We start from the raw sequence: 25,432 nt of genomic DNA on the forward strand, positions 1-25,432 counted from the left end.
GGAGCAGTGATATAAAATGTGCAAAGTCTGAGCTGTTCAAAAATAAGAAGCAAAAAAGAATTTTTCTGCAATTCAAAGGGTAAAAAAAGTAATTTTTACAAAAATGATGACAGTAAGACGTCAGAAAAAGGGAAATGGGTGAGGAAATTATAACATATTAACATGATATAACAATCTACTGCTGCACGTATGTTTATTATATCAATATTTCCATGGGTTTATTCAAAATAATGGTCAGTGAACAAGGGCACAAGAAGAGTTACAATATTGTTTTAATTATATTTAAAAACTGTTAAATTCACTTATTTTATTCATCGAAATATTTTAAAGGAAAGTGCTTACATGGGACCTAAGAATCTACTGAGACTCTAAGACCAGATATTCTTTTTTTTTTTAATTTTATTGCTGTATAGTTAATTTACAATGTTGTGTTAATTACTGCTGTATAGCAAAGTGATTCAGTTATACATATACACATTCTTTTTCATATTCTTTTCCTTTACGGTTTATCACAGGATATTGAATATAGTTCCCTGTGCTACAGGGATCTTGTTTACCCATCCCATATATAATAGTTTGCATCTGCTAACCCCAAACTCCCACTCCATCCCTCCCCCTCCCCCTCCCCCTCAGCAACCACAAGTCTGTCCTCTATGTCCGTGAGTCTGTTTCTGTTTTCACAGTTATGTTCGTTTGTGTCGTATTTTAGATTCCACATGTAAGTGACAGATATTCTTATTTAAACTGACAAAACAAGGAAGTTTTCTCAAGGGTAAGTGACACTTTCACTTAGGGTACGAATAACTATCAGGGTGACATTTGATTTACCCACAGAATTTACCTTTCACAGATGATGAAGCTGCTGTGTGATTCAACTGAACATCAGAGGCAACGTGAGAAGGACCCGCCAGCCTCCTAACAGCCATCCCAGTGCTGTTTCCACACCTGGGATCCTTATTCAAGGTGTAAAACGTGAAAGCCTCTCACTTAGATATTCCATAACAGCCTTCGCATTTTTATCAACGGTAAGAGTATGTCACCATTTGTATGTACTTATTTCTCTTTTCGTAACATGATCCCACTCTGAGAATGGCACTTATTTTGATTATTATTAAGTGGACTATGTAACAAATTCCAAGTGATCCTGAGTGCGTAAGTGTCCCAAACAATAGACTCTGCTGCCTTCAGTATAACCAGGTATAAATCCGAGAAGCAAAATTTCAAATAACATGAAAATGTCCGGACCAGAGGGCTTCCCTGGTGGCGCAGTGGTTGGGAGTCCGCCTGCCGATGCAGGGGACACGGGTTCGTGCCCCGGTCCGGGAGGATCCCACATGCCACGGAGCATCTGGGCCCATGAGCCATGGCCGCTGCACCTGCGCATCCGGAGCCTGTGCTCCGCAACGGGAGAGGCCACAACAGTGAGAGGCCCGCGTACCGCAAAAAAAAAAAAAAAAGTCTGGACCAGAGTTAGCAAACTGGCAGGTCACAGGCCGTCATGGCCAGCAGGCCTGTTTTGTTGTGTTCATCTGGTGTTTTTAAATATTGAGCTAATATATGGAAACAGAGTTTGCACATACAAATTCTCTTGTCTGGTTTATCTTGAAAAAATCAGCAGATTGGGCCCTCTGTCCCCCGCTCCATATCAATGTGTGTAGGGGGGCAACCAGCTTTAGCCAGGACAAGGGTTGGTCCTCCAGCTCTCCTGCCTGCTTCCCCGACCCTGGCCCCGCTACAAGCATCTCATGGGACCTGCTCACGCACCACTAGGCCCACTCCGTGTGCTACCTGTCTAGACCTCAAGTCCAAAAGCCAATCTTCAGGTGCTACTAAGACTGTAGTGGAGACTGGGGAACCTTCCATTCTATTTCTCCTCACTAGTCTTTTTAGACTCCTGACTTCAAGTCTCAGCTGTGCCAATGAGATCCCAGCTCAGGAACTGAGATTCCCTGAATTAAACATGTGGCTTCCCATCTCTTAAGCAAGTGAGTGAGGGGCCAGAGGCCTCCCTGTCCCTGCTGGGCTGGTTTCTGCCAATGGGCTGAGTTCTCTGACACGTGCCGGCCAGCGCATGGAGGTGGTGACGTTCACTTCTGCAGGCGGACGTAACATCTGAGGGTACACTGCCACTGGCCCGGGAGTTTCCTGTCCACCGGAGGCAGGTCAGATCCTGATCCAATCCTGGAGCCAGGGCTGGGCACGGATTTGACTCACGCCCTGGTCTCATCACCACCTGCACTAAACCCATCCTTCAATCTCAGACTCATCATTTCTATTCCTGGGACATCAGTCAGATGAGATCAATTCCCAGTATTATATATTCCTCTGTATAAGAAGTTGGGCGCAAAGAATTAGCCTGTATCTAACGAGCAGGAAAAGTATTTTTGCTGAGTAGACTCTGCAAACATCCATAGCTAGAAATTTCATATTTAGTTTTTAACTGGCAGCCTCATGACAGACTTAAAAGTTGTGTGTGTGCGTGTGCCTGTGTGGCGGTGTGCATAACACACGCAGACAAGGACACACACACACACACACACACACACACACACACACACACACATGGAGGGGGGAGACTATATCTCTCTGGATTTCAAGAAAAGTCACAAATCGAAAAAATAACAAGCTCTCCCTTCAAATGACAGAGTTCTTTGGTCCCACCCATGGAGGTGTTTGGGAGGAACCAGGCTCTGAGTAGGACTAGGGTGGCTGGGAAGATGCTCCTGGCACTGGATCCCTCGGTCCACGGGGTCCTGGGGCCCAGCAGACAGGCCCAGGGGCCTCCCAGGCTTCTGCTGCCCCGATCAATCCGGGGCAGGCCAGTCACGAGCAAAGTTCTCCTGGCTGTTAAAGAGGCTGAACCAGGGCGGCGAGCCCAGTGAACACATGGCAAGATAAACAACCCATTGATACAGCCCCCCACCTTGTGCCTCACGGAATTTCTAGAACCCTCCGATATCTCTTTAAAATCTATCCCAGTGGAAGGACAAGGACAGGCCCCATTCACTAGCAGGCTATGTCCGTGGTCCACAAGGTCGCTATTTGTCCAGGGATTTTCCAAGAGATTGACATGCAAGAGACGGGCTGGCTAGTCAGCATCAATGTAAGTATACGTATGATAATTATTTTGCATAACGATCTTGTAAAAAGCAAATCAATCTCTTCCTTTCCAAGATAAGAAACTGTGCTTGAAGTCTGAGGGACACCAGTGAAGAAACAGTAAATAAGTAAACAAACACACTGTACTCTTCTGTAATCGTATTTCTCACGTCTTCCTTAGAGGTATTCATGGTTTTGAATTTTCTATTCAGTTGTTTACCACTAGCTGGCTTTCAGAAAACCAAAACCAGTTATGTACTTTACCGCCTTGGCTACTTCCTGCCAAACAGACCATCTTGGATTACTCGGGTAACGGGTCATACTCTCCTTCCTGAAGCCACAGGAGCAAGGGGACAGGGGGATGGGTTCCCAGGATGTTCAGTTCTTGCTATCAGCACACTCAGATTCTAGGGCAGCCAACAGAGGAACGACGTGAGGTTTGTATCGTATCAATTTTGCAAAATGTTCCGTGAGCACAGTGCAGCCGAGGTGGGATACACATCCCACACCATCCAGACAGACAGCCTGGCAAAACTCACCCCCGAAGCTCACCAAGGCAGCAACTCTGCCGCAGGAAATAACAATGACCCTGGACAGCTGTCAAAGTATTTCTGCATATATGACACCTGGGCGTGAAAGACGTGCCTCCCAACACATATCTCATCTGGAGGAGTAAAGTGATCTGGGGGAGTTTCTCACACAGCCAGGTGGGAAACAAGATCCTTGCTGGAAAAATGCTGAGCGCCGGCCCTGGCCACGCTGAGTATTCTTATTTAGAAAAGTCTCCAGCTTGTGTTTCACGTAAGTTGCAGCTCAGAACTGTCGCAGAACTTGTTCTGCATCCGTCCGGACTGCAGGTTTAGATTGTACGACTATGAAGCGAATCCTGCAGCCCTCAGCATCCTTAATTTTACTGGGTTTCATCTCCTTGTGGCTCTAGACAGCCCCCCCTTTTTTTTTCTTCATTTTCCATTTTAGTGACAGAAGGGGTTTGACCAAGAAAGGATTAGGTTTGGAAGAGATCGTTCAGAGGGTAAAAACTTTCCAGCGTATAGGCATTGTTTAGGGGGAATTACAGAATCCAGGGAGTAGTCAAGTTCTGGTGACTGTTTCAGAACAGACCCTTTGCAGAGCCTGCTGGCAGACGGGGGGCGGGGAGGGAGGGAGGGAGGAAGCTCTGAGCTGGGGAGTGGTGATAAAACTGTAACCTAGATTCAAAATTCTCCATGCAGGGCAACAGTTGAAAGCAATTTTTCTTTTATTGCCCCGGGTTAGATGTTAAATCCTGGGATTTGTCATTCAGCCCATGCGTTGGTAAATGAGTTATGGCAATTTGGGTTTTGCTGTTTGCCCTCTGTCATCGTGAAGTTGTACGAGGCTATCCAGGGAGCCTACCCCATCCACCCAACCACCTTGTGCCAGAGTTTTATTTTCTGTTTGGTTTTCAGTCCTTGAAGAGCCTGCCTTCCAAACAAATTGACCACTTGCTTAAAATAAGCAGATCAAAGTATAGGAAAAGAACCCACAATTGCCGGTAATTGCTACCTGATTTTATTTTTCAATCAAGTGGTTGCTTGCACTCAACTCTAGTCAGCAGTGATTTACATGGTGGGGACCTATGGGCATACTGGGGCCCCGGGCTAAACTAAGAATGCGCCCTATTTGGCAAATTGACACTCTTTTCCAAACGTCCTAGAATCATAACATTTTTGTCCACTTTGCTTCCTCTCTGGCTTCTGATCACCAGCTCCGTGGTCTTCATACACCCACGTGTCGTACCATTTGCCTTTCACTGCAAAGACCACCAGGGTTTCAAGGAACATCAGAATGTATGAATCTTAAGGATCGTTATGTAGATTCTTAACGGCTCCACCTTCATCAGACTTAGTATTGCTTCATCAAGATAATAGTCAAACTTACTAACGCACTTAGTGGAAAAACGGAGGACCGGAGTCCTGCCAATGATGCACATCTGTCCAAAGATTTAGGATCAGTAAGTAACAACCCCCCTGATGTCACGTGACTTCAAAACACAAAATTGAAAACAGGAAGACCAAATGAAAAGAAAACAACATACAAAACAAACAAACAAAAATCACTGCAGAGAGTAAAGTCGTTAAATACATACATCAGCTATCGAATCAACCAATGCCTTTGGCAAAACCATTAGCACTTAAAAGCCGGGTTAAGGATGAGGTAAAGTAAAATAAAGACTCCTGTGAGAAGTAACACTGATGCTAGATGTCAGACAACTGAAAATATAACACAGTATTGAGAATGTAGACGTGGTAGTTTTACCACCCAGCGTTCCAAGCTCCAGGGAGGAAGACAAACACAAAAGATACAACGTATCAATCCCGGAAACCTCTACAGGAGGAGGGAGGGACAGAGTGGATAATAAACAAACAACCACATGTCAGATAGTGATAAAAGCTCTACAGAAACCCGGCTGGGACTACAGGGCACAGAGAGACTGGGGCTGGAGCTGTTGCAGGCTGGCATATGTATTTTCTAATTCCCCTAAAAATGTGAGCTCAAGCTAGAGGCGGCATCTTCCTGGCCTTCCAGACAGTTCACCAGAGAAGGCACAAAGAATGATGCACATTCTCCTAAGGAGACCAGCTGACACCAACAGTGTATCACTCCCAACCCTGCAGAAGGGAAACTTCCATCAGATAGGAAAGGGGGGGCTGCGATTTCTCATCATCCCTCCTCTTCACCATTCCAGTGTTTTGTTAAAGAAAATGTACAGTCAGCCAACATGTAATTCTGCTTTAGGATACTGGTGATAGAGAGGGTCGGTGGACAGTTTTAAAATAGCAATAATGACTTTGGGTAGCATTTGTTTTAAAACTCTTTCCCATCCAGATTCCTAAAGGAGCCCCGTTTGTACACAAAGGGACTTGGAAGTCTACTGAAAAGCGCATTTCCCCTGCCTGTGTGTGAGTGGACATGTCTGGGGACCCCAATGACACTGAGTAGACTCAGCAGCTCGGGGGTGTCAGGATGAGGGTCTGGAAGAGAGGCTGCCCCTGCAGAGAAGGGCTCACCTGACTCTGAGTCTTCTGTTTCAAGACAGGAACCTGGGATAAAACGAAGCATTTTCTTTTCCATTGCAAATTAGCTTACAAAAGCAGAATGAGGATTTTTAAATGTGTGCAACATCAGAAACTGAAATATGTATGATTTAGAGAGAAACCTTTGCATAACAGCAGGAGACAGGAGCACCTAGACAATCTGACGACTTGCTACAGAACCACTGGACAGGAGAGACTTTGGGGGGCATAATGCTCTGAGGCTTTGGAGGAGGAAGCAGGACATCTGTTCTCATGCAAGGGCTAACCAAATCTCCAAGGCTGTAAGGCAGCAAGTTTTCTAAGTGGATTAACTGTATCCTCCCAACAGCCCTATCAGGAAGCGACTGGCGTTATCCTACAGATGAAATAACTGAGGTCATAGAGGTTTATTATCTCACCCCCGGATCCACAGCTAGTAAGTGGGTGAGCTCAGATTTTTGGGCAACAGAGCCTAAGTCACCACTCCAAGCATGTGCAATAAACGCAGATGCATGATAAGGGACAGAGTGAATTACCATACAAGTTAGTATATTTCAGAGGGAAAGGGCACAGTACTAAGATATGTGCTAGGACAAGAAATGTAAACCATGAACACCATGGACAAACCAGGATGGATGGTAACCTTCGCTACCACCTGATTTAAGTGAGATGAAACAAAAAGTATCTTTAAACATTATCTAGTTATTTATTTACACAATGATTGTTTATTGAGTACCTACTACGTGCCAGGCACTGTTCTAGACAGTGGGTCAAACAGATAAATTCCCTTCCTTCATGGAGCTTACGTCCTAAAGTGTGCATATGTGTCTATGTGCACGTGAGTGTGTGTGTGCACAGTTCATTAAGTGTGTATGCATGTGCAACAGTGAAACAGATTTAACATCTTTTCTCCTGTAAATCTGTTGAAATAGAACTTTGTCCTATTAAAATTTACATGGTAGCTCAAGTTATAATGGGTTGAACCTCTAACCTATGAATCCTCAATATGCTAAAAACATATTTCAAAAGCGTTAGAATTCTACCTTCCCTAAGTTAGGGAGGTGGAGAGGCCAGACCAAGATTCAGGCATTCTAGATGCACGTTCTAGCTCTGATACTACTTAGGTTACTTTGCCTTCTTGTAGCGTTTTCTGTCCTACGCGGTGCACAGTCACCGTGAGATCACACTCACCTTAACTTTGCAGCTTGCTTTCACATGTTATTTCAGTTGGTCCACACAATGACCCTACGAAGCGGGCAGGACGTTATTTTTGTCCCACTTTACAATGAAAATCTGAGACGGTCCAAACGACGTAATACGGCTCCAGCAGGAAACTGAAGCGCAGGCCCCCGGGTCCAGGTTAAGGGCGAGCGAGACGAGGCACATCGAGGCGCTCTGGAGACCACGGACGGAGGTCTAGAACTTCATATTCGTCTCCCCGGAAGGCGGGGTGACAGGGTGAGGCACAGCGGAGTGACCGAGTACACCTGCCGCGGACCCACCCCTTCCACTTAACAGCTGTGACACCTAGGCTCTCTGAACCTGTTTCCTCACCTAATTTTTAAAACTGGAGGTCCTAATGGTGCCTGCCTCCCGGAGTTGCTGTGAGGATTAAATAAGATAATGGGTGTAACGCGCGTGACTCAAACACCTGGCGTGGAGTAAGGCTCCACCCTTGTCTGCTATTGTTATTCTACGAAAGAAGCCACCATAGAGGGATCACCCAGCCTCACCCATCTCCACCCTGCATGCCACAGTAGAAGACTGTGCTGGGGCGCATTGCACCGCTCAGGTTTCCCAGCCCTTGCATCACAGGAAACAAGCTCAGGAATCGGGAGCAGCAGAAACGGCAGTGGCAGAGTCACAGAAATATGGCAACGGGGTGTTTCACGGCCCTGTGCCTCCGTAAGGGGCATCCAACGGTGAACAAAACCTTTAGGCTGCCTTAGAGGAGTTCCTCCAATGCAGGGTGGGCGTGTGTACTCTTTCATTTTCAGTTGAGATTGCTAAACGTAATGGTGAATTTGATTTTTCTGTCTTTCAACACGTGAGCCTTTGTATGCCAACACTGCGGAACGACATGAAATTCACCTTTAAAATACGACTTTGTCCTTGCTGGTTATCCATTTCATATATAGTAGTGTGTATCTGTTAACCCCAAACTCCTAATTTATCCCTCCCCCGATTTCCCCTTTGGTAACCATAAGTTTGTTTTCTATGTCTGTGAGTCTGCTTATGTTTCGTATATAAGTTCATTTGTATCATTTGTTTTTAGAGTCCACATATAAGCAATATCATATGGTATTTGCCTTTGTCCAGTTTACTTCACTTAGTATGATCATCTCTAGGTCCATCCATGTTGCTCCAAATGGCATTATTTCATTCTTTTTCATGGCTGAGTAATATTCCAGTGTGTGTGTGTGTGTGTGTGTGTGTGTGTGATATACACATATATACATATACATATACACGCATATATATGTATATATATGAAGGAAGAGGGGAGGGGGAGTGGTATATATATATATCACATATTCTTTATCCATCCCTCTGTTGATGGACATTTAGGTTTCTTCCATGTCTTGGTTATCGTAAATAGTGCTGCAATGAACACTGGGGTACGTGTATATTTTTGAATTACAGTTTTCTCCGGATGTATGCCCAGGACTGGGATTGCAGGATGATATGGTAGCTCTATATTTAGTTTTTTAAGGAACCTCCACAGTGGCTACACCAACTGTATAGCACAGAGAATTATACTCAAGATTTTATAATAAGCTATAAGGGAAAAGAATCTGAAGAAGGATATATATATATACACACACACACATATATATGTATGTGAATAACTGAGTCACTTTCCTGTACACCTGGAACTAACGCAACACTGGAAATCAACTCGACTCCAATCGAAAAATTAAATTAAAAGAAATTAAAACATATGATTTTGTCACAACCACAAAGAAGGCCTTCAGAGAGATTCCTGTGCCCTCCCCTGGAACTACTGAAGAGGGAGAGGAATACACACATCTTCAAACAGGAGTAAACTATAAAAGTCAAGATGAAGAAAGCCCTTGGACAGTATGAACAATGTGCAGGATTGTTGCAGGAAGTACGTCAATTATGATTCATTACATTTAAGAGATGTAACTGCAAGAGAGTAACTATAACTGTGCGTGTCTCATTTAGCATGACAAGACACCATTGTTCACACAACACTTTAATGTAATGAACACATGTTTCTCTTGGCCTAAGTTTCTTTTGCTATAGAAGTAAAATCTTAGTTGTAAATGTTTTCCTTCCCTACAGAGTATCTCATATTATCCCCATGGAAATATTAAACAGATGACACAGATACAGATCCCTACTTCTACTAATTAAATGCAAGAACCAGGTAGGGAAGACTTGCCAGGATCACAACACAAAGCTGATGGCAGAAGTGGAGCTGAACAGGGTCTTCCTACTTCTAATCTGGAGATATCTTTTCCAAAATGTAGGTCCAACACTTCTTCAACTGCTGAGCTATTGCTCTTCTATCCAAGTATGGAAATACAGCAGATAAAACAAAGGCAGAATAATCAAATCCTTCATACTGAAAAACTAGGAAAGTGCATACTATTTTCACCTTACATTAAAGAGAACCCATTATGATAGTCCATAAGCAGGACATATCCATGGACTTTAACTATTACATAGAAAGCACTTTTTTTAAAAGTACCATGTAAAATGTCACTGAGTAATCCAACAATGTGGACACAGAGCCTCCTCTCACTACAAACATATAATATTGATATCTAGCCACACTCAAAATAAAGGAAAATGTGTAGGAAGCCAGGACATAAGGACAGAAATCAAGGAATAAGGACAGAAATCAAAACGAGAGATGTCAGTAGGATTTCAAGCCACAGTGAACCAGGGGGACTCCAGACAAAATACCTGCCCTTTGTGCTAGGGTCTGGCGTTTGAATACCTACATGAGGACAAGAAACGTGACTTCACACCAGTAAGGGAAGGACTCACGTATAAATTCCTGAGTTCAAGAGCTACTCTGTCCTAAATAGAAAAATAAATAGTAAAAGTTGCCTATAGTCAGGAAAAATGGTAGGAAACATGTCAACTTTTTATGGCCTTGGGCAGAGGGAAAATTCAGCTGTGAGGTATAAAATTCAAGGTCTACCCCACCTTATAAGATATATATAAGATCTGTTTACCTAGAGTCATTCAGGAAAACCAAATTCTTGAGTCATAAAGGAAAGTCAAACTGAGAACCAAGCTAAAATCAAGCTAACACTAAAAACCAATCTCTGAAACCCTGGGTCCCAGCAAGAACACGCAAAACCAATTTGTAAGAACCTTTCGCAACATGAGGAAAACAGACCACTACCAAGTAAACATCCCAGAAAACATCTCAGAATTTAAGTTATGCACCAACAATCATACACCTGCAAAATATGTAGGAAAACGTACCTGGGATGTGAGCCAAGGCAGTCTGGCCTGGCTCCTGCTAAAGCAGGTAATCATATTAAAACTGAAGTGTAACCACAAAAGGAATAGAAACAATGTATGATAATGTATAAAAAAATGAAGGAAAAATTTGACTAAGCCAAAACATGGCAAGAAAAGAAAACTGAAGACACCAAGGAAAAGCACAGTAAACAGAGAGCAAAGTCCAAACATATCAGTACGCACGATATATGTAATTATATGTCTCCTTAAACTACAGATATTTGAAAATTTAAATTAAAGATACAAAATCAGCTACAAGTGGTTTAATAAGCTACAGTTAAAGGAAAATTATCCAGTTGATTTGATAGTTATGGTAAGGGAAAAGATATGTCTGGAAAATATAGATGTGAAAAACATAGATACAGAAAAAAATACATTTGCAGAATGAAGTTTATTTTGAACAACAGTAGGAATATAACAAAAAATAGACTCTGAGCCAGAAGAAAATTATTTAAAATAGAGAAGTTAATACGTAACTTAAAAAGTAAAGGAAGAATTCACTCAGAAGATATAACAATATTGAGCTAGTATTTACCTAATAACATAGCGTCAAAATACTGCTATAGAAAGCAAAAAATGAGAAAATTACAACAGCAACTGACATCACAGTCTTAGAGGTTGATTTTAATGTACCCCAGAACCTAAAATATAAAGTAGCCCCAAAATTAGTAACGCTATTAAAAAGTTGAACACCGTAATTTGAAATTTCATCTAGTCCTCTGTGGGTATGTATATATGTGTGTCTGTATATGTACACAATCTTTCAAGCAAGCCTTGACATGTATTTTTAAATGGCCACCTATTAAGTCACAGAGGATATCTCCATCAGTATCAAAAATCAATCAGGTCTATATAACCAAAATGGACTAACATATGAATAAAATGAAAAATAACCACACATCTCTATGTGTTTATTAATGAACTACTACAATTCTAAATAATTACCGGGCTACAATAAAAAAAATCTCAAGAAAATTTAAAAATACTGAAAACTGAACAGTGAAAACTCTTTATATCAAATCTATGCAATGCAACTAAAACAGGATCAGAAGGATATACTTCTAGCCTTAAATACATATATTGCCATTCCTCTAAGTTATACCCATTTGGGTCATGAGAATTCATATGTAAGAAGAGTTTCATTTCATCTCATAAAGCATTTATTTGACTTCATAAAGACCAAATTGGATTTTATAGACTTTAAATTGGTGGCTGATACATCACGCAGTCATCTTTTCAGTTTTATCACTAATATGTTGTGTTAAGTTCTCCTCAGAATACAGACGGTTGCATCATCTCCCTGAATTCTTTAGTCTTTGCCATGTTGTTTATTGTTATTATTATAATTTGCAATAAAGATAAATTTACATAACTTAGAGTATCATGAATACGTTTTGTTTGTAACATAGTCAAGTGTCAGTTTTTCATTGCTTTGAATTTAATGAGAACAAGTAGTCATATTTTGAAAAAATGTATTAAGGGAAAATGGCTTATTAGAAGTTATAACAACTAAAGTAAACTACTGAAATAACTTTGTCCATTTTAATAAGACTAATGTCATTTAGCCATGCCAACTGTGGAGCTTATGAGTTCATAAAAATATTTATCATTGAAAATACTGAAAGCAATGTTAAATATGTTTTCAACTGTAAGTGTTTTTTCAGGGATTAATTACCCTTGTAAGGTGGGGGTCAACATATTGGAAAGCAAGTAAATTCAATAATTAATGAGCTAAGCTTGCAATTCAACAATTTTTTAAAAAAATAACAAAATACAGGCTTCCCTGGTGGCGCAGTGGTTGAGAGTCCGCCTGCCGATGCAGGGGACACGGGTTCATGCCCTGGTCCAGGAAGATCCCACATGCCGCGGAGCGGCTGGGCCCGTGAGCCATGGCCGCTGAGCCTGCGCGTCCGGAGCCTGTGCCCACAACGGGAGAGGCCACAACAGTGAGAGGCCCACGTACGGCAAAAAGAATAAAAATAAAAAAATTTAAAAATACACCCAAATAAAGTAGCAGTAACTAAATAATAAAGTTCAGAAATTGATAAATTAGAAGCCAACCAGAATCTAATTCTTTGAAAAAGAAGCCAACCAGAAAAATTCATAAACTTCTATGAATTTTGATCAAAGTAAAGAAAGATAAAAATAACAATATTAGGAATAATAAAGTAGAACTTAAATAGAAACAAAGTGGAGATTTTTTAAATCATAAAAATTAAATTTCTTCCCATAAATTTAAAAACACAAATGAAATAATGTCTTTCTAGAAAAATAAAAATACAGATTCCAAAACTGACCTAAGAGGACATAGATAAGCCAAACAGAACTATAAACTTTAAAGCAATTAAATCATTGGTGAAAATCTACCCATATACAAACCATCCAATTCACTTGGTTTTATAGTGAGTTTTTAAAACCCTACAAGGAACAAATAAGTTTACACAAAAGGTTCTTTGCATACCTCTTTAGGGCTTCAAGCTATAGGAAAGAATTCTGTAAAAAATAAAGCATCTTATCAATGATAAATATTATTCTCATTCTTAAAGTTGATACAAAGACTAATATTTTGGGTAGAAAATCACCTGCTATTATTTTTAAAGGTACCAAAATATGTCTTTGGTAGAGTGCAGTGATAATTCTAGAAGGCGCCTGAAACAGTCTTTAGAAAGAGACCCACTGAAGTCATCCTTTGGACAGAAAACAGGAAATGTATGGTTGGCCCAATAGGAAGAGTTGGAGGTTTTGAGGCAGTAAGAAATTAGAAGTCTTCTTTGAGCTCTATTAGGAACAAACACAGGCCATCAGGAGGACCTGGCTTTAGACGTATGTTCAAAGCGAGATGTGGTTCAAATAGTACGTGAAGACCATGAGCTTCATCCACTGACCAACCAGCCAGTAAATATGCTTCAGGAAAACAAAATATGACGAAAAGAAACAGATCAAAGGCAAGGATAGGTTTTTCCAGAGATCAGGATCTCAGTAACCAGGTGGATATTAACCAAAGAAAGTCTGGTTTCTATTTTAAATTCAGCAGAGTCTGGAGCCCAGAGGACCAAATTGCTTTGTCTTTCCCTTAAAATAATAACACAAGTTATTTAATTTCAAGACAACAGGACGAAGAGAAGTGGAGAATGCTGCATCCTAAGCCCAAGTTCAAGGGTAAAGGAAGTGAAAAGGGCAGGTGAGAGCTGACACCTGGAAGAGGCAAACAGGCCAGCTTCCCAAGACTGCAAGATAAATGAGGGAGTGTCTGGGGGAACCACTGAGGACACAGAAGGGGGCTTTGTTACTTTCAGCAGCAGGGGGACCCACTGCTTTGTCCCAGCACCCTGAACAGAGGTAGAATGCATGCCCAAGTTTACCCAGTTTAGGACAAATCCCACTGACCCACGTCATGGGCAAGGAAATCAGAGGACACAATCTTAGAACACTCTAGGAAAATTTTCTCTTCTTCATTCTTTGGCTACCTATTATTCCAAGCTGTAGAACTCCATCCCTGTATACAGGATTTACCAAGCAAAGTGAGCATTTATAACTTAAAAAAATCAACAGTTCAGGGCTTCCCTGGTGGCGCAGTGGTTGAGAGTCCGCCTGCTGATGCAGGGGACACGGGTTCGTGCCCCGGTCCGGGAAGATCCCACGTGCCGCGGAGCGGCTGGGCCCGTGAGCCATGGCCGCTGAGCCTGCGCGTCCGGAGCCTGTGCTCCGCAACGGGAGAGGCCACAACAGTGAGAGGCCCGCGTACCGCAAAAAAAAAAAAAAAAAAAAATCAACAGTTCATTCGAAATATAAACATTCAAAATGAAAGAACAATAAGAGTTCACATGCATGAGGATCTAAGTGAAAAACAAATTGGGAGACGTTTCTTGCCAAAATTTTTTTTAAAAAACTTTTCAAAGGAGGGCTGAATTTGCTATGTTCTTCTATTTATTTAACCTACTTCACACACACATACACAACATCACCATCGTCATCATTTTAGGAAACTTTCTTCTCTACAGAACTTTCTTTTTGACCAAACAAATTAGAAAGTCGATTACCCCTGATAATCAAGTAAAACAATGAAAAGCTGAATCATTCAATACACTGCCAAAAATGCATATTCTCACTTCTGACTGTAGTTATTTCTAAGTTTATATTGTGCAGCAATCTCGAAAACGATTCTGAATTCACCCTCGGGCATGATTTCAACCTCCTACAAATGCTATCAGGAGCCTCCGTTGCAGGCAATCTGTGATCCCCGTTCAGCTTAATCACTAGCAACGTTTCTCCATGTTCTCTGGGGCAGGTAAGCTCAGGCCCATTAGGTACACAGCATAAAAGTACCCCAAATAGAAACCATGGCATTTTGCATGTGTTAACACTCCTGTTACCCCATAGCCTCACATCCCCCTGCACTGCTCAATTCATCACCCTACCCAAACGTGAGCCAATTAAGTCATATGAGTCCTGCCAAAGCAACAGTTTTTCCAGTGCAAGAGTTAAAATGGAATTTAATGGCCAGACCACAGTTTAATGGGCTGTAAAAGTGCCCTTGGTACCAGCACAGTCTTCTCCAAAGCCAAAGAGAAAGTTGAGGGCCTAGGGGAGGTAGAGGGGGGATTCCTGGGCATTTCCCAGCTCCTCTAGGAACAGCGCAGCAGCAGGAGGACAGGGCTGGATTATATCAAGGCAGCACCTAGAAAAGACCCTCAAGCACTAACTTTTGGTACTAGAAGCCTACACTTATTTCTCTGAGAACCGTAGCCTTCACCCCACCACAGCGGTCTCCACTCCACTCAGACCGTTCTGGCTGGGAGATACGAACGTCTGTCTGTTTCCATCTTGGCACCACCTCAGGTGCAGGGAGGAAAGAGGAAACAGTAGTCAGAGAAGCTCCACTTTTGGTACAGGCAAAGAGACAGGCAGGACAGCAAATGCCAGGGAACAGAAACACATCTGGATGAGAAAACTGCCCACAGGCAGATGAATACACCTAGGAGTTCACACAAGCAAGAACGCCTTCTAATAAAATACCATACAATTAACACGATAACGTCACGTAAGACGAATAGATTGTGATGGAAAAAAGCAAGTGTAAAAAGGCAATGCTCAGAATAAGAACGCTTGGAAAAGGCAGAGCCTAAAACAGAAGCAGGAAAATGCAAGAGGCAGCCCAGTCCAGGGGAAAAGGAACCGCAGTGCCAGAAAACTGGTGGAGTAAGCCCTGCTACTCTTCCACCACTCCTGATGGTGACAATATTCAGCGCTCACTGCAGGCCCAGCACTGTCCTAAGAAGGGTATACAGATCTCTTCTCATTTAACCCTGACACCAAACAAGCCTCCAGGGTAGACAGGAAGATGAGACATCGGGCAGAGCTGGCTGGAATTCTGGCTCACCATCAGGCAGCAAGGTAACTTCCCCAACTCTCAGTTTCCTCCTATCTGAAACGCGGTCATCATACCTGTCCCGGGTGGTTGTGAAAATTAGAGATAATGAACTTAAGTGGCTACTAGCGGCTGTTATTAGTGTGATTGATCAGATTAAAATAATCAGGAGTGAGGAACAGAAGAGCGAGCTATAATTGAATAGAAATGGCAGCAGAGAAGTAGTCATGGAAACAGGGCATGAAAGCACCCCTTTGGTGACAGAGGCTCAGAGAGAGAAAGAGTAGACAGCGCCTGCGCTTGGCTCCGCGCTTTGTGCGTCCGTGGGCAACTCGGGCAAACTCTCTGAGTTTCAGTTTCCACCTCTACCGAGTGGGTATTAATATCTGCCCTTCCTACTTGGCAGGGCTGCTGTGAGGACCGCATGAGATAGCACTTGCGTTTACTATGACAGGCAATGAGTTTATGCAAATGTGCATAATAGACAGGGACATCCTTTCCCCCTTATTCCATTTCCCAGGTGAAATTAAAACACTCAACTAGTAGAGCCATGTCAAAACCAGGCAATTACCGGCTGCAAAGCCTTTAAATAGCACATGTCTCCTTTGGTCACCATGAACAGAAGCTAGTTAACTTAATCTGACATCGAAGGTTTGTTTCGGGCTTACCTCCTGCACCCTGCACTTTCTATAAACCATCCCTGCTTTGCGCTTCCCTCTCAATTTAGGCCTTTGCTTATTCCTCTCTGGAATGTTGTTCCATTTCATCTCCAATTGACCACCTTCTGCTCATCCTTGAAAACCTAGTTTAAAGGCATCCTCGGCATGAGGAAGTGCTTCCCTTCTCCCTACACTATGTATCACCTTTTCTGAATGTCTTATCCCACCCAGCACTTCCCTGGATTACGAGTGCTGTGGCGTATGCCATCTCTCCCACCAATCTCTAGGCTTGGGGGTGCAGCAATGTTTCTTTTCATCCTTTATGGAGACCTTAGAGCATGGGACCTCTCAAGGAGCAGACGTATAAAACAGACGCAATAATGCATAAATTCTGTCGACCTGATCACTTTTTGAAATCATTACAACAACAGTAGTTGCCGTATTTTAAACTAAAAAGTATTTAAAATATAAAGGACAAGCTCCACTCCTAACACAAGTTTATGTGGGGTGAAAATAAATGAAGATGAGAAGATCCATTCGGAGGCTCCTGCTTTCCAAAGGAGACTAAAATGTAGTTTGGAAACGTGGGTTAATTACGTTCAAACATGCATCTAGCTTCACTGGCCTCAGTCACCACGAAAATGCTTCCTGGAGAGTGACAGCCTCAGCCCAGAGGAAGGGAGGAGACAGGGCGTCCCCGTCGTGCTGCAGGCACTCAGGTGTCCCTGGTCCCCTTCCAGGCACCTCACTAGTCAGGTGCACGGCAGCGTCTGCGTCCCTGCCAAGGCACGTCTCTCTCCCAAGCATCCAGGGCTTCCACCGTTCTAGCCTGGGTGCTGCTGCCGCCCCTCTCCCAGTAGATGAGACCCATGAACTTCAGCCCACTGCCCTCCTTCCTCAGTAAAGAGGTCTCAGCCTCAGCAGAGGGCTCTCACACTCGGCGTTCCAGGCAGAGCAAGCCGCAAATCGCTAAATTTGTACGGGTTAAAACTCCGGGGCTATTTCCAGGCCAAGGTCCACTCAAGAGCCAAAGCATGAAACTGCCCCTCCCAGGGTCCCTTTCATTGAAGCTGCTCTGTCGTCCCTGCCCTGGTCCACGGGGAGGCGGCCACGACCCAGAGGTCAACTCGCCGATCCGGGCACCCTCCCGGCCTTGGTCCCCGCCGCACCCCGCGGGTCCAGCTCGCTCACCGATCTTGGCCAGGGAGGCCAGCAGGATCCACAGGGTGATCTCGAAGGGGATCTGCACGTGGGGGTAATCCAGGGTGAACACGGGCAGTCGGCTCTCCTCGAACGGCGTCGTGCCCGGAGCCACCACGCTCGCGGGGCTGGGCGGGCTGGAGCTGGTGCCCATGACCCGCGGCGCGTCCAGCAGGGTCTCGGCCAGGGCGCCCGCCGGTCCCGCCACCTGCAGGAGCAACAGCAGCAGCAGCAGCAGCAGCGGCTGAGGCGGCGGCGGCGGCGGCGTCCGCCGGCTCCGCCGGGTACCCGCCGGCTCCATGGGCTCGGCTCCCCCCGCTGCCGTCGTCCCCGAGCTCGGCCCTCGGCGCGCTCAGCGCATCGCCCCGGAGCGGGCAGGGCCGCCCGCCGGGCCCGGCACGGAGCGGGCAGCGAGAGCCGCCGCCGCGGGGCCGGAGGTCTGCAGCGCACCGGCCGGGTCCCCGCCGCGAGCGGGCGCGGCGCCTGGTCCCCGGGGGCGCACGGGACGCGAGGCCACGGCGCGGAGCCTCGGCGCCCTCAGCCGCCCTCCGCCGCCAGCCGCCGGCCCATGTCCCGTCCGCCGCCCGCCGCGGCCCGCGGGCGGGGGCGGGGCGGGGCGGGCGCGGCGCCGGGGCCGCGGGGCGGGAGGACGGGCCCGGGGCGGGCGCGCGACGCACCGGCCGAGCCCTTGGGCGACGCGGGGCCCGGAGCCGCGGGGGCGGCTGCCGCGCTCGCAGGGGCCCCACGACGCGCGCCGAAACCCGCCAGCCTCGGAGCCTGCGAGCTCTGGGCGGAGGGGCCGCGCGGTGGCCGGAGCTGTCCCCGCCCCGGAGGCCGCGGCGGGAGTCCATCCAGGGAAGGGGCCGTCGCGACCCAGGCGGCGCGCGCAGGGGACCCGGGGCGCGGAGCCGGGAGGAGACGCCGGCCCAGCCCGCGCCCCGCAGAGCTCCGTGCCCCGTAGGGAAGGTTCAGAAAAGCCTCCTGTCGTTCCCCTTCCTGGGCTTAATCAGGTCGCGCACAGGGCACGCTCTCGGGGCGCTGAAGCTCCCCGTGCAGAACTCCGGTTCCCACGCTCCCATCGAAGCCCTTTCTTTTCCACCGTGTACGGGTGTCACTCATCGGGCCCCTGTCGCTTCCACTTTTCTCCTCCCCGCCCCCGTCACGAAAAAGAAAAACATTCTCTCTGTTTTCAGGCTTCGAGGTGTCCATGTCCGCGAGCAGCAGAACCACCATTATTTCGTGGAAAGCCCGTGATTTGCCGAGCTCAGATTGACCGGCTCCGCTAATTACAGGACGGTCTGAGGGCAGGGCAGGGGAGGGGAGGAAACGTGGTGTTTCTTCTGCACCCGAAAGAGCCTCATCCGCCAGCGCAGCCCGTCCTCCTGGTTCGCACAAGGCGTCTTAGACCTGCCTGCAATCTGCTGTCCCAGCATCTTTATCACCAGGAACTGAAGGGACCCTAAAAGCTGACCAGTTGTCACTCAACTAACTGAAACCATTTTCCCTTCGATATTTAGGAAATAAAATCCTTCTCTTTTCTCATTTTTTAAAATGTGTCCAAACATGGCTCCTGCTATTACACACCCTGCAGTTCAACATTCAAAGCAGATTTTCTTTTCAAAGTTCTAACACAGGAATCCGTGAAATGTCAGCAGAAGGTACAAGAAAAAATAATAATAATAATTAGTAATCCTCCACCTAAACAGAACCATATAAGGAACAGCCATCTTCGGACCTTGAAAGTAATGCAGAGACAAGTCCAGAATAAAAATGGGAGGATTCTAGGAGCTGGCACAGACACTTCACGTAATACTTTATAAAGCATAACTGTTTCAAAAGTGCAACAGAACAGAATGTAAGGATGTTCTATCCTCTTAAAAAAAAAAAAAAAAAACATGGCGCCATGCAAAAATCTGCCTCCTCTTCTCTATTGGAAACTTTCTGCTGGAAATTTGTATTAAAGGTGAGAGTCACATTCCTCATAAGGAAGGAGCAGCAAATGACAACTGCTTTAAAAAAAAATGTGCATCTCTACATGGGAAGCTCTATGCAAGGTGTTTTGCTTGTATTTTTCTTGTTGTTGTTGTTGTTAATCATAAAAGCCAAAGAGATAGACATTCTTGTACCCATTATATAAGTGAAGAATTATAGATGCAGAAAGGTTTGAAAACCATCAGAAAAGCAAACAGACTTACCCAAGTTTACAGATCAAATAATGGTCCAAAAGGAATTCAAGCCCAGGTAACACTGGGCTTGTAACACTGTCCATGTAACACTCCTTCCATCCCACCCTCCACCCTGTGACTATTTACCCCAAAACAGCAGGTCAGTTTCTCAGGTGCTTTCAAATAGAATAGTGGAGAAAATTTTAGGAATTATCCACAAAAGCCATAGCAGAATAAAGCCTTATTTCCAGTAAGTGACTCAGGCCAGTTCTACACATCGAGTGAAATAATGGTAGGACAAGGGCACATTCAGACAATAATTTCTAGAAGTTTGGGTCACATAATACTTTTAAGAATAATTGTGCCTCAGAACCAGGAAGATGAATGACAAATCGACGTTTCTGGGACCTTCCTGCCCATGGTAGCTATAGTGACTACAGACTCCAGTATCACTTTAACTTTATGAATCTAGGCTAGTGCAGTTAAAGGTTATCAACCTTTTCTTACACTTGGAAAAATGCTCTTTTATTTATTCTTATCCGTGGAAGATGAACAACTTGGTTTAAAAAACACTTTTTTCATTTCTCCCCTAAAGCAAATAAGAAAGAGTTAAATTGCACCCGCTTGCTGACAAGGACTTGGCTGAGACGTTTCTTCAAAGGGCCCCATGACTGAAAGATCCCGTCTCTACTAAGTTAAAATCGTTAGTGGCTTCCTAAGTGGCAGTGACCCCCCTGCACCACTGCGTGGCGCCAGCACCCTCTCCGCGGGTCAGCGGCCCCCAGAGCGTCCAGCCCTGTGTGTGAGCTTGATCAGGAGACCAGGAGACAGGGAAAGCCTCCATTGTCGGGTACTAGTATAATAGTCAGGAGAGTACCTAGCGGTAGTGAGAACTGATATTCCACACTATTTATTCTTTACAGATTTTTATAATATTCATACCTTAACTCCCCCTTCTTTGAAATCTGCATTGCACAACCACGAACCCTTGGTTTCATAATAATATTTCAATTCAAAAATCTTTGCCTGTAAAAAGTTGACGCTTGTAGTACTGTTGATTTTTTGGGGTTATATTTGAGGTCTTAAAGTCTCAACTAGCTTCCTTTTTTTTTTTTTTTTAAGACTTAGTCCTCAGCAAAAAGCTGGAGCCCTCTTCTTAGAGAGCAGCCCTATCGAGGAGCATGCAGTGGTATTTTATTGGTTTTTATTGGTGGTTTTTATTGCTGTTCGTGGAATTAAATGCTTTTCTCTCTTTCGTTTTAGCCAGAGGTATTTGTTTCATTTCAGCAGAGAAATGTTTTACTATCTGAAAAGCTACTTTCTGCAAATTCAAGGTTATAAATGAGTGGTACTTTTGACATCAAAATCTCCTAGTCTATTTAAGATGAGATTCTGTTTTCAGATATTCAACCAGGAAGTTTTTCAGAGGCTCAGTTTTCCTTCACAAAATGAGAGACTTGGAATAGGAAACTTTCTTTCCTTATAAAAGACTTTACAGATCTAAAATTTGAATCCAACACATCTGTGTGAAGAGGACACACACCTAAATCCTTCCTCACCCTCCTCAAGCACCTTGGTGTCACCTGTGGGAGGAGAGATGCCCTATCCTTTAAGCTTTGCCACGTTGTGTCTGAACTCTGATGTGCAACGCAGCCAGAAAGCAAAAAGACAACCCATAGGACCGTCTGAGTAGTATCCCACTGTTCCACCTAAGGCACACTCATTCATCAATTCAACATATATTTGTAGAGTCCCTGCAGTTGCTGGGCACCTGCAACTAAAAGTCTCTTGGTACCTTTGGAAGCCCAGTAAGTAAGAGCGCTTCAGAGGATTATGGGGGAGGAAACATAATTTTCCCTCTACCCTTCTGAGTGTTTAGCTGAGACCCCTAAAGGTTAACAAGGGAAAAACAAACAGAAGTTTATTAACATGTGTATCTCATGTATACATGAGAGATATCCAGGGAGAAATGATCTCTCTCCAGGGTGAGATTCAGGATGAAACACCATCTTTGTAGGGAAAGGGAAGTGCGGATGCAGCCTTTTAGAGGAGAATAAATTATTTTTAGGAAAAATGAATGGGCCCTTAGAAGAAGAGATGGGAGATATGACAGTTGGTGACACAGTTTGTCTGATGTCAACTTCTAGTCTCCTCTCCTGTGACCAATCTTTCCTGGTTGAGGAAATGTCCAGGGAGAAGATTTATGACAGTTGAGTTCCTTTCAGAGGATCTGTCCTTGGGCAGCGAAGGGAAGTTCAGAGAAAGCCTCCCCCTGCACTGGCTGTTTTTCAAGTGACTGCAGCTCAAAATCATCAATATACCAAGGTGGCAGATTTGGGGGCGGCATATTCTGCTACCCTTCGGGATCATGGCAAAGATGTTTCTAGAAACAGGAGTTGGAGATGAGGAATATCTTTGCAAATGTATATTTTGATTAGTGTTCTAGAATTTAATCAATGTCTACCATAGTGGAAACAGACAGAGATATGACCAAACCCAAACCTGGATAAAAAGGAGCAGAGTTTAAAACACTGATCTTCATCTAAGCATCTCTGTCCACTTCCCATTCCCTTGAATCATGAGTAATTCCTTAAAGCTTTCTGAGTTTCCATTTATCTGTCCAAAGGTCACTGTTAAAAACCATTCGTGTGAGGGCTTCCCTGGTGGCGCAGTGGTTGAGAGTCCACCTGCCGATGCAGGGAACACGGGTTCGTGCTCCGGTCCGGGAAGATCCCACATGCCGCGGAGCGGCTGGGCCCGTGAGCCAGGGCCGTTGAGCCTGCGCGTCCGGAGCCTGTGCTCCGCAACACGAGAGGCCACAACAGTGAGAGGCTCGCATACCGCAAAAAAAAAAAAAAAAAAAAAAAAGAGGAGGAATAGAGAGTGGAATGCTTACAGTTTGAATTTATTTATTTCTGAATTTATTTTAATATATACTTTGGTTTATGAGAGAAGGGCTACAAAAGGTTAATGTAAATAATTTTTGAAATTTGTTCATTCAATATTCATATTCATTCAACACATGATTATTCAACTGAATTTTTTAAGACTTTGCAATAGCTGCTTATAATTGCACAGCAGAAAGTGTTTTCATTAATGGAACTCATTTTCTCATGGGTTAGTATAAATCTTACATGGTAACTCAAGCTCAAAGAAACTTCTGGCTGTAAAAGCAAATATCAAGTAAGTTTTACTCCCTAAAACTACTTATAAATGCATGTTTTATGATATGCATTTAATATATTCAAGTTCTTCTAGGTTAGAATACAGGTTTAATTTTATGAAAAATACTACAGTAGCTTTGATAAGTATAATTTAGTTTGCTGTATTAGAAATAATGATGATAATATGATGATATGAATGATAATATTACCCTCTTATTGTATTTTAAAATTATATGTCCAATAAAATAAACAGGCTATAAACATTCAAAGAGGATTCCTTTATAAGGGGCAATATGGCATCTTCAACGTAAATCACTCAAATATGCCCAAACACTGGCCCTAGGAATGAAATTTCACATCATACAGTGAGGCTCTCTGAGAATTCTATTGAGGAAGTAAAGTGACCCTTCTGTGAATATTCCCTTTTCTGGAATAATCGAGCAAATATTAGACTTATTAGTGCATATTATTGTTACGGTCCCTTTGATGATTCAACTTAAATTTTATACTTATACTTATTATATTTTTGTCTTGAATTGTTCTTTATAAGTGTGAATATCTTTCTTATCCTAGAATTAGTTGAGAAAAAAATGATACACAGGTACAGATGAATGAATGGTAAGGAAGACATGGTAGTTATCATGAAGGTGCACGATACTTACGTGCATCCTTAGGTGGGCACATTTCTGCAGCTTCCCAGGTCTCAATTTCTGTATTTCTTCATTTATGAAATTGAAGTAATAATGTCTACTGTAGAGAGCTGCTGTCAGGATTGACTGTGAAAATGTATGTACAAGCACCTGGCCCAGATCTGCAAAGAGTACACACTAAATGAATATGGCTGTCTATCCTACATGGCCCCTGGAGGTCCCTGCCAGCCCCAAGATTCTCTGTGCCACATGATGCAATGCCTAGTGACCATCCATACTGGTCAATAACACTTGGGTCCTCTATGAATCCCAGAAAATCATAAGAATATATTTTCAGACTAGGTCTCATTTCACTTACTCAGGGGATGCCGGTCTGCACTGGTAGAAATATACCTCCTTCACAAGTGTGACTAGGAAATGTAATTCTTTGCCTTTATGGATCCAAGGGACTTACATTGTCAATGGTTCAAAATTAACTTGTAATTTATTTCTATTTTTTTAAATTATGTAAGCACTATGGAAACAATCAGATGGAAATAAAAATAATGAAGGTGGAGGGTATAATTGGCCAAAGCGCCAGTCTTTATCATGTACTCAACCCACCATTTGCCTTTGAGTCTGTAGGTACACTGTACATCAAGAATGGCTAAACCCTATTGGCTATACAAATAAAAAATTAACTTTAGTTCTACTAGACTTCATTTCAGGTCTATTTAGGTTTAAATTCAGGCTTTGAGTTCTAGATTAAATTCATGTTTATTTGGATTCATGTCCAACTACTTGAAAACTCTGACCTAGTTACTAATCTAAGGAGTTCATGGTTCAATTATCCGGGAACCCTGTGTAGTCCCTGACGTTAAAGGCTATCAGAAAGGACTTCCAACAACTATTTGTTAAGAATATATGAGCTATAGCCATCAGGGGGGCCACCAGTGAAGAGTTACACTGGGCCTGGAACCCTGTTTTCCCAGATGTTCATGCTTTGTTGATTACATCACAGGCAGGGACCAGATAATCCAGGCTTATAAACTAGCACCCAATGAATCACTGAAGCCGAAAGGGCTCAGAATCCTTTTCTTCAGCACTTACAGAGGAGTGTGACAGTCTCCACAATACGAAACAGTAGAAGAAACAAGGAAGCAAAATGTCCATAAACCAGTTCTAAGGAATAGCGTGTTCAACGCCTCTCCTCTCATAAATTAATCTCCAAGCAACTGAAAAAGAAGAAGCTGAAAAAAAATAAGAGCTGGGTCTTCCTCTTACGGGGGAGCACTTACACACGTGCACACACACAAACGAACAATCTTTTCCATTCCAACACTTGCATTTACAGGCAAAGAGAATGAATAAGGTCCTAAAAGATGCACTGACTTAATCCAAGATCAGCGCCACATCCCAGTAGGAAATTCTGACCTCCTGACTCCGTAGCTTGGTCTCTTGCCATTCAGTTTAATAATCCTTATAGTTGATGGTCCAAGAAGGTTAATGAACCTTAAACATTTCCAGGAATCTATCTGGAATTGGCTGGAAAATGTTCCACTTGAATATGAATAGAGCATAATCAT

The 25,432-nt window shown here is 43.8% G+C and overlaps 1 protein-coding gene across 1 annotated transcript in view; it reads right to left on the bottom strand.

The window, feature by feature from the left end:
* SLC9A2 (solute carrier family 9 member A2) overlaps window positions 1–18,311 on the bottom strand; it is an 87,099-nt gene extending 68,788 nt beyond the window's left edge. The window contains exon 1 of the mRNA XM_067704049.1: window positions 17,880–18,311. Within this exon, the coding sequence (XP_067560150.1) occupies window positions 17,880–18,189 (310 nt within the window). The 5' untranslated portion in view covers window positions 18,190–18,311. The remainder of the gene's footprint in view (window positions 1–17,879) is intronic.
* Window positions 18,312–25,432: the final 7,121 nt, after the last annotated feature.

Source organism: Pseudorca crassidens, chromosome 14 (genome assembly GCF_039906515.1).
Source record: "Pseudorca crassidens isolate mPseCra1 chromosome 14, mPseCra1.hap1, whole genome shotgun sequence".
Taxonomy (NCBI): Eukaryota; Metazoa; Chordata; class Mammalia; order Artiodactyla; family Delphinidae; genus Pseudorca; species Pseudorca crassidens.